We start from the raw sequence: 12,799 nt of genomic DNA, 5'->3' as shown, positions 1-12,799 counted from the left end.
CTCTGCGTGCTTTCTGTAATCTTGACGGATAGGGTGGAGTTCTTCAGATAGAAGAGATGGGAAGATTATATATTTACAAGCAAAATACCCCTCACGCATCATCACAAAATCTCCACAACCGTAAAGCCTACAATCTTGAAATTTGGCACGTATGTTCCTCTTGGCTTCTAGGTGCTCATTAAGAAAGGATTTTTCGAAATGACCATCAGAGCATTAGTATTTCCTCACCTGAAAAGAAATCTGTTCCAAATGCAAAACACAGAGGAGTTTCAGTTTCAGAGCACCAAGTAGGTTTAGTACAGAACAGTTGAGCTAAGCCACGCCCAGGCTCCTTGCTGTCTCCTTGCTCACACAGCAAATACTGTTTCAGTTTCCAAACAGCCCTCAACTCTCACACACTGACAGAACACTAGCCAGATGAATACCGATGGATACTAGTAGGCAGAGGCATAATTCCCCCCCTCCTTATTTTCCTTCCCCAAAATTAAGCCTGATCACATAGTTTCATAGTGAAGCACGGGTATAGAGCTGGCGTCTGGATAAGCATTTCTCTTTTAAGGTTTCTGGGTTGCTCCTACCTGAAACTCAAAGCCCACCAACAGCACTGCTGGGAGGATTCCTATTTTTGGTTGCTCTCTGAGCTTGATGGTTTTCTTGCAGACGTTTCATCACCCAACTTGGTAACACCATCAATGTCAGGGAGGGTAGGGTGGGGGGATTGCTGCCCGATTACAGGCATTCTTACAGAAAAAAATACAGTTTTCTTACATGCATCTTTCTCCCACATGCTTTCTCAACCCTCTGACACCCCTTCTGGGGTTCCAATAGAAGAAAGGAATAATCCTTGACTTATGACCACAATTCAGCCCAAAACTTGTTGCTAAACGAGACAACTACCGATATTGAGATTTCTGGTCATAGTTGTTACATGAATCATTGCTCTTGTTAAGTTAGTCACCCAGTTGTTAAATGAATCCGGCTTCTCAACTGACTTTGCTGGTCAGATGGTCGCAAAACGTGACCACAGGAGGCACTCTAACCATCATAAATATGAGTCACTTGCCAAGCCTCCGAATTTTAACTTGCATGACCATGGGTGGCAAGTGTGAAAAACTGTCCTAACCAAAGTCACTTTTTTTCAGTTTTGTTGTGACTTCAGTCCCCAAACGAACTGTGGTTAAGTCGAGGACTATATCTGTATCTGTAGCTCCTGACGATGCCAGGCTGGGGAATTCTGGGAGTTGGAAACCTACACCTCTTAAAGTTGCCACGCTTGACTTAACACACCAGAAAAACACCAGGTAGGGGTGATGCCTGACATGGCTTCAGACAAACCAATAACTCTTCACAGGAGGCGCTCGGGATTCGAACCTGCGATAAGGAGTAGGAGGCCTTTTTCTGCGCCTGCGCGTCTCTGAACCAGTAGAACCGATCGTTGGCGCCTGACCCGCGTCATCGTGGCGAATGGAGCTCAACTCGAGCTGGGATTGGCTGACACGGTCGCAGTCACGCGACCCTGCTTTCACCAATCCGAGGCCCGCGGGGAGGTTGCTACTGTTGCGCCTTCTTTCCTCTCCCCGGTTGCTACTCTATAGAATCGAGTCATTTCCGCTTCCGGGGGAAAGAAGCTGCGACTTTGGCGCAGGGTGAGGAGGTGGGGGGCGGGTGTCTCTCCTGCCCTCTAACCGGGCGCGGGCAAATCGACGGCCGGGAAGAGGCCTCTTCGGAGCCGGAGGACGGGGGTGGAGGGGTGGAGAAGCTGCGTGGATGGGGTGGGAGCCCGCCTGGCGCGGTTTTTCTCCACCTGAGAGGCCGTCGCCTCCGTGGGTCTCCCTTTCGGCTAGAGGCGAGTGGGGGTTTCATAGATTTCCCCGCTTTTATAAACCAGGGGTGTCCCCTTCCCCTAAAAAATGTCTCCATCCCCCGTTCTAAACGGCTATCAAAGAGCCCCATTTAGCTTCTGGCGTTGGAAAAGAGGAGGGGTGGTGGTGGTGGAAAATCTGCAAGAATCTTGAGGACTAGCACCACTTTTTTTTTAAAAAAATGAGGGGCAATGTTGTCTCTGACTGCTGAAAAGCGGTAGAGAGCCTTGGAGGATTGTTGAAGTGTTTTCTGTTAGGTGTGGAAGGGTCCTTCCCGTTAGGCTATATCCTATTCGTATCTCATTCCCCCCCCCCCTTTCAATCAATAGGAATAGAGCTGGAAGGGACCCTGGAGGTCTTCTAGTCCAGCCCTCCTGCTCAAGCAGAAGAGACTAGATCATATAAATCAATCAGTCAATCAACCAGAATAGAGATGGAAGGGACCCTGGAGGTCTTCTAGTCCAGCCCCTACTGAAACAGAAGACCCTAGATCACATCAATCAATCATTCAATCAACCAGAATAGAGCTGGAAGGGACCCTGGAGGGATTCTAGTCCAGCCCCCTGCTCAAGCAGGAAACCCTGTAGTGTATGCCATTTCAGACAGGTGGCTGTCCAGTCTCTTCTGATGGAGCACCCACAACTTCTGGTGGCAAGTTGGTCCACTGGTTCATTGTCCTCACTGTCAGGAAATTCCTCCTTAATTCCATCAATTCGTTGTTTTTTGCCCTGTCTTCAAGGGCTTTGGAGACTAGGTTGAGTCCCCCCACCACTTCTTTGTGGCAGCCCCTCAAATACTGGAAGTCTGCTATCATGCCCTTTTTTCCTTTAGACTGGCCAAACCCAATTCCCGCCACCGTTCTTCCTATGTTTTAGCCTCCAGGCCTTTAATCATCGTAGTTGCTCTTCTCTGCACTCTTTCTAGAGTCTCCACATCTTTTTTTATAAAGTGGTGACCAAAACTCAATGCAGTGTTCCAGGTGTGGCCTTAACTAAGGATTTATAATGTGGTACTAACACTTCACGTGATTTTGATTCTATGCCTCTGTTTAGACAACCAAGGATTGTATTAGCTTTGCCACCTTAATTCCTTCCGAGGTCAGTAAAATGAGGACCCAGATGGTTGGGGGCCATATGCTGACTCTCCAAACTGCTTAGAGAGGGCTGTAAAGTACTGTGAAAGTAGTCCTCGACTTATGAACACAATTGAGCCCCCAATTCCTGTTGCTAAATGAGACAATTGTTAAGTGAGCTTTGCCTCATTTTACCACCTTGCTTGCCACCGCCGTTAAGTGAATCACTGCAGTTGTTAATTTAGTAACACAATTGTTAAGTGAGCCTGGCTTCCCCACTGATTTTGCTTGTCAGAAGGTCACAAAAGGGGATTGCATGACTCCAGGACTCTGCAACTGTCATAAATATGAGTCAGCTGCCAAGTGCCTTGAATTTTGATCATGTGACTGTGAGGATGCTGCAGTGGTCATAAGTCTGAAAAATGGTCATAAGTCACTTTTCAGTGCCATTGCAACTTTGAACGCTGACTAAATGAACTGTTGTAACTCAAGGACTACCTGCATAAGTTTAAATGCAATTATTAATTGTCAGTGCTGTTGTATTTATAAGTGCATAGAAAATATTTTGCTTAATGATAGCTGGGTCTGTTGTATTACTGTAACTTCTAAAACATTGTTTCTTAAAATGTGATCTGAGGACTCCTGAAAGTCTCTCAGGATTCAGGAATCCTGAAAATTATTTGTCAGCCTATGTTAAAAAATAATACAGTATTAAAATCCCATCCGACAATTGTAAGAGGCAGCAAATGTGTCAATTTTAATGTATAATGTGATAAATACTAGTCGATGTAAGTTACAGAACCAGGAGTCCTTTTTTTAAAAGTGGGTTCCTGAGAGGAAAACAATTGAAGAATCACCCTTACATTACTTTTGATTGGTGCAATTGTAATTTTGAATAAAATTTCTATGTTAAAAAAAAAAAAGAATTCCTATACCTGCAATAACATTTGGTGGTACTCTTTGTATGACTGCTTAAAATCCTTAGGAGAAAAACTACCTGTCCCTCAGCTAAATTGCAAGCTGTATGACATTTAGATTAATACACACACACACACACACACACCTTTTACATTTTCTGACTTCCTATTTATTTAGGGCGCTCCTTTCATAGAGGAAAATAACCCTCACTTCACTGTGATTGGGGAAAAGGAAAGCATCCATTTTGACTTCTCTCAAGATCCTGCTCTCAGTGAGTATCGGTTGTGTGTGCTGTTTTATTTATCATCCAAAGTACTTTGACTGCAGTACTTTCTCATTTCTCAATTCATTTTTACAGTTTGCAGTATCTGACCTACCTTCAAATTGTTGGGTTTTTTTTTAACATGCAGTAATTGATCTATTACCTAATTCTAGGAAAAAGACAAGTGAAAGAATGGCCATATTTGAATTACAGTAGGTGGAATCTGCTCAAGGCAACTTATTTTACCCTGTCTTGACATTACTAAAATTCAAAGTTCAGTAAAGTTCAGTGTAAAACGAGGCATCCAGAGACTCTGGAACTAATTTGTCTTCAAGGGGTGGTATAGAAGCTGTTTGGAAGGAAGTGAGACCAGCATAGAAACACACAAAATGGATTTCATCCTTAGATAGAATTATGTTTGATTTCTTGTTTAAAAAAAAAACAGGTTTAAATTCTGGTGTAAGCTTCTGCTTTGTCATTTTTTGCCAGGCATTCAGGGACCAATGTGATATCTAATATGATCAATAATCAAAGAATATTTTGGTAGAGCCTATTGGAGGCTGGGGTGCAGTGTGAAAAAGTTGCTGTGTTAGATTTTGTTATATTTCCCTTTCTTCTCCCCCCCCCTCCCCTTTAATGCATGGACGTGCCTCGTTTCCTCACCCTGTGGAATAGCTGGGAGAAAAGCAGGATGTGGCACGAAGCTCGAAAACATGAGCGAAAGCTTCGGGGGATGATGGTGGATTACAAAAAAAGAGCGGAACGCCGGAGAGAGTATTACGAAAAGATAGTGAGTGTCTTTCTGTTTGGTTCATTTTGGGAGAATGCCTTATGTCTACTGCCTCTTTCTTTCAGAAACTAATACCCTTTAAGAAACGAGCGTGAGATGTTACCTTTTTCTCGCGAACAGAATTTTCTGACAAATGAAACTGAATCTACGTGGCCCAGGATAATGTTTTCAGGTTCCAATCTGGATCGGTCACAACTAAAAAAAAAGACACACAACGGGCACCATATAAACACCGCACACAGAATAGCCCAAAGTGCACACATTGCTAGAGACGGGTTCCCTGAGGATGGGCTCCACCACGAGTCCGAAAGCTCGGAGGACTAAACCTCTGGTTCTGGTGACCGACCCAGATCGGATCCTGTGGAATTTTTGGATACTGAATATTGTTGCAGAATTGCTGATGTCCGCATTTTTGCATCCACGGTGTCACCTGCGAGAGGGGAATATCCCAAACCAACCACCCATACCAAAACCTTTGAACTCTTCTTAAGGCCATAATGGGGGCACTTAGCTTCTTTACCTTCCTAGCCCTTATGAAGTTGTTTTTCTCCCCTCCCAATTTCGATGGAGGTGATTGTTAGGTTTATTTCTCCCTCGGCTGCATGTTTAAAGAAATGGTCACTGTTTGCATGTTTATTGCCGTATGCGTCCTTTTGTGGATTCTTAATCTGTAACGGTGCCTTTGTTCATCTTTAAAGCGCTTTCAAGCTTGCTTTCGTTGCCTTTCAAGTTGAGCTGTGGGCGTGTTTTATGCCAGCCATTTCTCAGGTTTTAGGGTGGGGTTATTGGGGAGCAGCTCATAGTTATATGGAAAATAAGGGCTAGTTGAACAGATATTCGGAATATGCCAGGCCCTTTTAGTTAAATCTGTGGGTGTGATGCCCTTGGTGGGTTGCCATCTTGAAGGAGAGCTGAGAAAAGACATACAGTGTTGTAATGACGAGGCAGTCGAGCTGTTTGATCATGATCAAATGAATCATGATGAACTTTATTGGAGTCTAGTCTTGCATTTATACACATTTTTAGTAATCCTCTAACATTGGTTAACTTTGGTTTCTGCTTGACTTTCGTTATTGTTCAGCATAGTAACTAACACAATTAATGATCTCTAGTCAAAATCCAACATACGTTTACTTCCTCTCTCTAATCCTCCTTTACATTAATGACTTCGTTTGCCTGAGTTGTATTTGCTTTGTAAACATTCATTACCTGAGGTTTGCCATCAGATAGGAACATTCCTGCAATTACAACTCTACAATACAGTATATGAAATCATAGAAGCTCAGATTAGTTAAGTTATTACAGTCTCCGACCAACATTTGGCACCCATTTAAAATCCTCAACCATCAAACCAACTAAGAACCAAGGCAAAACATAAAAACTACAGATGTGATGTGTGTGTGTGGGGGGGAAGAGGGCTTAAAGGCAATCCTTCCAATACTAAAAGGAGAACGAAGCTGCCATGCAATGAGATGGCCAGCAACAAACTGAATTGACAAAATAAAATACGAGTAGGACAGAATCCTGGAAAGAGCCTATACTCTGGCTGTAAGTTGGAGTTGGATCAAGTGTTGGTTTGGGGCGGTCACCAGTGGGTTTCTTTCCCTCCAGAAAAAGGATCCAGCCCAATTCCTGCAGGTCCATGGGCGCGCCTGCAAGGTGCACTTAGATTCCGCCGTGGCTCTCGCTGCTGAAAGTCCTGTGAATATGTGAGTAGTTTGCATTTTGGGGCTGAACAACAGTAGAGCAGTGTTTCTAACCTAGGCAACTTGGAGCTGTGTGGACTTCAACTCCCAGAATTCCCCAGCCAGCGACTCATAATAAGAATAAGCGTTGAGTGAAAGGAAATGCATATTTAATTATACATGTATTAAGTGCAGCTAGTTAAATGTATTTGTACAAAGTTGGAAAAGGGATGGGATCCCTGCAGATGAGAATGTGATTAGGAAGATGTTGGAATCTGCAGAAATGAACAGATTAACGCTTGCTATAAAGGAGAAAGAACAAACTGAATATTGACATGGGAGCTATTTTATGGATGGTTGGAGAATAAAAGTAGAAGTGAGGAATAAATGGAGATGAGTGAAATAAAGAATATATGTTAAGATAGAGATGTAAACAATACGATTATTAATATAAGATTATTATATCTAATGTAATATGTTTTCATTAGAAGATACGTTAAGAGGAAGAAATGAATAGAGTTATAATGCTGATTATTATTATTGTAAGATTAGAGGATATTACCAATGTAACGAATATTGTAAATTTTGATTGTAATAGCATAGAGACATCTGTACCCAGATGACACACTGTTTAATGGAAGATGATATGTTTAAGTTAAAAAAATAAAAGACTTATATATATATATATATAAGAATAAGCATTGAGTGAGATCCCATCCACCTTTTGGTGTTGTGTCCTTCCAGGATGCCTTGGCAGGGGGATACCAACAACATGATTGACCGGTTCGATGTACGGGCGCACCTGGATTACATCCCCATGTATACTCCTCCCCTGCTGAATCCAATGTAAGGCATTTGTTCCTTCTCTCCCCCCCCCCAAATGCTGTAATGTACAGCTCCTTGCATCAGTCGGAGGTTGAGAAGAGAGCTTGGTTCGGCTTCTGAAATACTTTGATCGGGAAGGGATAAACTCCTGTGTAATCTGACTGATGGATTCCTTCGGATTGTGACTGGGCAAATCAATTGCGATGGGCTGCCTTCATGACACAGGCCCAAGCAGAAAAATTGTGGTCGTTTGGCTGACGTATCAGAGGAGAATAAGAATAGAGTACAATAGAATTAAAATTAGGAATAGAATAGAATAGAATAGGAATAAGAATTAATAGAATGGAAAGGAATAGAATAAGGAATAAGGAAAGAATAGAAATAGAAATAAAATTAGAATTAGGAATAAAATAGAATAGAGTTGGAGGGGACCTTGGAGGTCTTCTAGTCCAGCCCCCTGCTCAGGCAGGAAACCCTATATCAGGGGTCCCCAAACTTGGCAACTTTAAGACTTGTGGACTTCAATTCCCAGAATTCCTCAGCCAGCTGGCTGAGGAATTCTGGGAGTTGAAGTCCACAAGTTTTAAAGTTGCCATGTTTGGAGACCTCTGCCCTATCCCATTTCAGACAAATGGTGGTTATCCACTCTCTTCTTAAAAATTTCCAGTGTTGGAGCATTTACAACCTCGTGGCAAGTTGTTCCACTGGTTAATCTCACTGTAGGAAATTTCTCCTTGGTTCTAGGTTGTTCATGTGTTCTAGATGTTAATGCGATGTGGGAACCCAGTTGGTATAAAATAACATGGTGGTTTTTTTGTGTGTTTTTTGGGGGGAAGGCTCAGATTAACACGGGGAGTTCCTTCACCCCGTGATTTTCGGAACTGGGGTGCAGGGGGGTCGGGTGGGAGGGTTAGCACAAGTTCTGTCAATCCTTGTATACTTTTCCAAGACTTTCTTGCCTGACGTTTTGCATGCTTAGAATTTTAATTCCGCTCTTTTTCCTCTTATGCCTCCAGCACTCCCGAGCAGGAATCTGACGAAAGGAAATGCAACTATGAAAGATACAGGGGACTTGTCCAGAACGATTTTGCTGGCAGTAAGTTTTCTTCCATTTTTCTTGCCCTGCTGTAGTGCACAGAGGTTTAAGGAATTGAGGCCGCTTCTCTCCTAGCTCCTCCCAGGCTTGCTCCTCAAGCCAAACACCTACATTTTTAATGAATTAATTTGTAGGGTTCATTCCAGTCAGCCTTTAGGGGCAGCAAGTGTGATGACCTGGGGCGTGACACAAAAATAACTAAGTCACAAAAGTAGAATAAATTCCCTTCGATGCCTCCAACTTGGCCCCCAATGTCCAATTATCCTTGGCTGGAGATCAGACTTTTCCAAAAACAGTCTACAAATGGAGTAAATGCAGTCCGAACCCAAAGTAAAGATAATTAGAAATAAAAAAAACCAACACAAACCACACTAAAGTAATTAACACGTCAGGCCAGGATGATAAATTGCAGACTTTCAAAAGATAACACAGCACCCACAGTTGGGAGGACGCCAAAACCCAGATAAGCCTCAACAAAGATAATGCACGCTTTGCTTCCAGCAACTTTGCCATGTGTAGTTTGCCCTTTTAAACAGTCTTCCCAGCTGCAGCCCATGCAGGCGATCAGGGCCCTTTCCTCTCCCATAAACCACATTGCTCCCTTCTCCGTTCCTCCCTGCATGCCCTAGGATGAAGAGGGGGTGGCCCTGGGTCTTCCTCTGGATGCCCAGCTGGAACTGTGCCTGTCCCCCTGTTTCTTCCACAGCCACTGGAGCCACACTCCTCACTCCCTGTCAGCTGCTCAATCTCCCCCTCAGAATCAGACTCTAACAAGGGCATGACAGCAAGGTTGAGGGTGGGATTACAGGTATTCCTCAACTTGCAATAATTCATGAGACCCAGCCTTTTTTTTCCGGGGAAACAGGACACCTGAAGTCAACCTGATTTTGCTGCATTGGGCCAGACTTTGTGGGTATCTCATCTGCTTCCTCTCCATCCCTGTTTTGCAGTCTCGGAAGAACAGTGCCTGTATCAGATCTACATCGACGAGTTGTACGGAGGACTCCAGAAGCCCAACGAGGACGAAAAGAAGAAGTGAGTAACCACGAGGTAGAGACCCACTTGGGATGCCTTGGCTGGGATTCAGACCCTTTTGTGAACTGTGGGATTGTCCTCGGGGCTCTCTGAGCTCCGTTGCTTTCTCGCGGACGTTTCATGACCCAACTAAGGAACGTCATCCGTGCTGAATAGGATTTATAAACAAAGAGCAAAACCCCTCTCACTTCTGGCACTGATGATGTTCCTTAGTCGGGTCATGAAATGTCTGCAAGAAAGCAAACAAGCTCAGAGAGTACTGAGGAGCACCTACAGTCACAAAAGGACCCTCACAGTGCTCCTCCTCTCCCTCCCACCCTCCAATCTCTGATGAAGTTACCTAGTTGGGTCATGAAACATCTGCAAGGAAGCAACCAAGCTCTGAGAGCACTAAGGACCCTATCCTCCTCCTCCTCTTCCTCCTCCTCGCAAACCCCACTTCCTTCTAGTACTGATGATGTTATCTAGTTCGGTAGTGAAACATTTGCACAAGAAAATAACCAAGTTCAGAAAGCACCAAGGACCATACAGTTCTCATTTCCCCCCCTTCTTCCTCCTCCTCCTCCTCCTCCTCCTCCTCCTCCTCCTCCTCCTCCTCCTCCTCCTCCTCCTCCTCCTCCTCCTCCTCCTCCTCCTCCTCCTCCTCCTCCTCCTCCCAGCACTGATAATGTTCCCTAGTTGGGTCATGAAACATCTGCAAGAAAACCACCTAGTTCAGAGAGCACCAGGGATCCCACCATTCAACGCTGAGCTACCAATATTCTCTCCTATCGGTACCTTTTGTGACTCTTCCCTCCCCGTTGCTCTCAGCTGTGCTCTCAGACACTGAATGTTGGTTTGACTTCCTGAAGACGAGACATTTATTTCCACATCTGGTTTGAATGCTGACAGCTGAGAAAGGCAGGGGAGGCTGTATTCTTAACCAGTCTGCGGATTAAAGCTGGTCGAAAAAGCAGTATAAAAATCCTTGAAATAAATCGGGCGACAGGTAGAATAGCCAGCATGGATGTCTGCTCTGGGACTCCTGGCAGCCTGATGGAAAAATGAGAGCAGGGTTCCAATATCTCAGGGGCTGCCCCAAACAAGAGGGAGTCAAGCTATTCTCCAAAGCACCTGAAGGCAGGACAAGAAGCAACAGGTGGAAACTCATCAAGGAGAGAAGCAACTTAGAACTAAGGAGGAATTTCCTGACACTTAGAACAATGAACCAGTGGAACTGCTTGCCTCCAGAAACTGTGAATGCTCCAACACTGGAAGTTTTTAAAAAGATGTTGGATAACCATTTGTCTGAAGTGGTGCAGGGGTTACCTGCCTAGGCAGTGGGTTGGACTAGAAGACCTCCAAGGTCCCTTCCCTGTTATTCTATTCTGTTCTATCCTATCCTACCCTACCCTACCCTACCCTACCCTACCCTATCCTATCCTATCCTATCCTATTTTTTTGCATTATAATTCCTAGAACACTCAGTTTTAATTGCTGCTCCTGTTTGAGACTCGAGAAAGAGTGCAGAGAAGAGCAACCAGGATGATTAGGGGACTGGAGACTAAAACAAACGAACGGTTGCAGGAACTGGGCCTGGCTAGTCTAGGGAAGAGAAGGACCAGGGGAGACAGGATAGCATCTTCCAATATTTGAGGGCCTGCCACAGAGAGGAAGAAGGGGGTCAAGCTATTCTCCAAAGCACCTGAGGGCAGGACAAGAAGCAATGGATGGAAACTAACCAAGGAGAGAACCAACCTAGATCTAAGGAGAAATTTCCTGAGAACAATTAACCAGTGGAACTGCTTGCCTCTAGAAGTTGTTAAATGCTCCAACACAGGAATTTTTTAAAAAGATGGTGTAGGGTTTCCTGCCTAAGCAGGGGGTTGGACTAGAAGACCTCCAAGGTCCCTTCCAACTGTGTGATTCTATTCCTCTATGTAGGTTGGCGGAGAAGAAAGCTTCCATCGGCTACACCTACGAGGACAGCACAGTGGCCGAATTTGAGAACCCGTCCGAGAAGCGAGCAGAGGAGGAGGATTCTGAAGAAGACAGCAACACCGATGAGGATGAAGTGATCCCCGATATTGGTACACCTCCAGATCACCTTTTTAGGATCAGGCGTGTTGCAGAAACGGGAGCACGGCAGGGAACGGCCGAGAGGTCTGGCTGGTAGGCCTGGTTGGATGGGTGGGGGCTACCAACGTTCAGCTGCCTTCTGTTGCTTTCAGATGTTGAAGTTGACGTAGACGAGTTGAACCAAGACCAAGTGGCCGATCTGAATAAGCAGGCGACAACTTATGGGATGGCTGAAGGAGATTTTGTCCGGTAAGATTCCTCTCCCCCACCTCACCCCTTTTGGGGGGGCAGTTCTGGAGAAGCTCACACGTGATACGTAGGGAGTCCTTGACGTAGGACTCACAATTGAAGCCAAAATTTCTGTTTGCTAAGCGTAACATTTATTAAGGGAAGTTTGCCCCTTTTTAACATCCTTTCTGGCTACCTTTTTTAAGTGAATTGCTGCGGCGAACAAGTTAGCGACACGGTTGTTAAGTGAATCTGGTGTCAAGCCTGAACTTGGCATATGTGTAGCCATTTTAGTTAGGCTTAGTAGATATTCTTTTTCTTACTTTCTCTGTGGCAGTCATGGGGGCTTGACTGCCACTTTCCTAAGGGGGGGGAGGAATGGAGATAGAGTTGTTTAGGTGAGGTGGTTCTTCTTCCCGTGGGAAAACGAGCTGTCCGTGCTGGGGCCGTTGAGTTACTTCTATTGGAGAATGTGACTTTTGGGGGTTGTTTCTACCTTCTGATATTGTGGGGGTAATTCCGGGTTGGGTCAGATCCAGAAAACCATGGACTTTTGCCAATTAGATGCTTTCCTAAATAAAAGAAATTGTCTTGGAAGATGGGCTTTGTTCTTTTCTTTTTAAATGGATTTCATCACTTGGAAACCTGACATCTGGCTTCCCTGTGTGTCAGAAAGTCGCAAAAGGGGGTCAAATGACCCCCCCCCCCGAGACACAGCTACTGTCATAAATGAGTGCATTCCAACTCAGGCTAGTAATACTATGAGTAAATTTGCAGATGATACAACAGTGGTGGGACTTATCTCTGGGTGTGTGTGTGGGGATGAGTCTGCCTACTGAGATGAGGTGGACTGGTTGCTTTCATCGTGTGGAGACCATAACTTGGTCGTCAACACCAATAAGACCAAGGAGCTTATAGTGATTATAGAAGGAACAGATCAGACCTCCAGCCCTGGCTTCTCAATGGAG

The 12,799-nt window shown here is 44.7% G+C and overlaps 1 protein-coding gene across 4 annotated transcripts in view; it reads left to right on the top strand.

Moving 5' to 3' along the window:
* The first annotated feature begins 1,591 nt into the window (after positions 1-1,591).
* The window catches only part of CLASRP (CLK4 associating serine/arginine rich protein), a 32,408-nt gene continuing 21,200 nt past the window's right edge, over positions 1,592-12,799 (top strand). For 3 of the 4 annotated variants that reach the window (XM_087971156.1, XM_087971158.1, XM_087971159.1), the window contains exons 1-9: positions 1,592-1,646; positions 4,030-4,123; positions 4,790-4,904; positions 6,516-6,613; positions 7,334-7,435; positions 8,431-8,510; positions 9,461-9,545; positions 11,469-11,614; positions 11,756-11,852. In XM_087971156.1, coding sequence (XP_087827282.1) covers positions 4,806-4,904; positions 6,516-6,613; positions 7,334-7,435; positions 8,431-8,510; positions 9,461-9,545; positions 11,469-11,614; positions 11,756-11,852 — 707 coding nt within the window. In that variant the 5' untranslated portion in view covers positions 1,592-1,646; positions 4,030-4,123; positions 4,790-4,805. Of the gene's footprint in view, positions 1,824-4,029; positions 4,124-4,789; positions 4,905-6,515; positions 6,614-7,333; positions 7,436-8,430; positions 8,511-9,460; positions 9,546-11,468; positions 11,615-11,755; positions 11,853-12,799 lie in introns of all 4 variants that reach the window. The other variant, XM_087971157.1, reaches the window with a different exon arrangement.

The sequence above is a fragment of the Notechis scutatus genome, chromosome 8, assembly GCF_049901735.1.
Source record: "Notechis scutatus isolate UNSWTSFEM ecotype Mainland chromosome 8, rNotScu1.2, whole genome shotgun sequence".
NCBI lineage: Eukaryota > Metazoa > Chordata > Lepidosauria > Squamata > Elapidae > Notechis > Notechis scutatus.
Note: the sequence above shows the minus strand (reverse complement) of the source record. Positions and strands in the feature narration are given on the sequence as shown.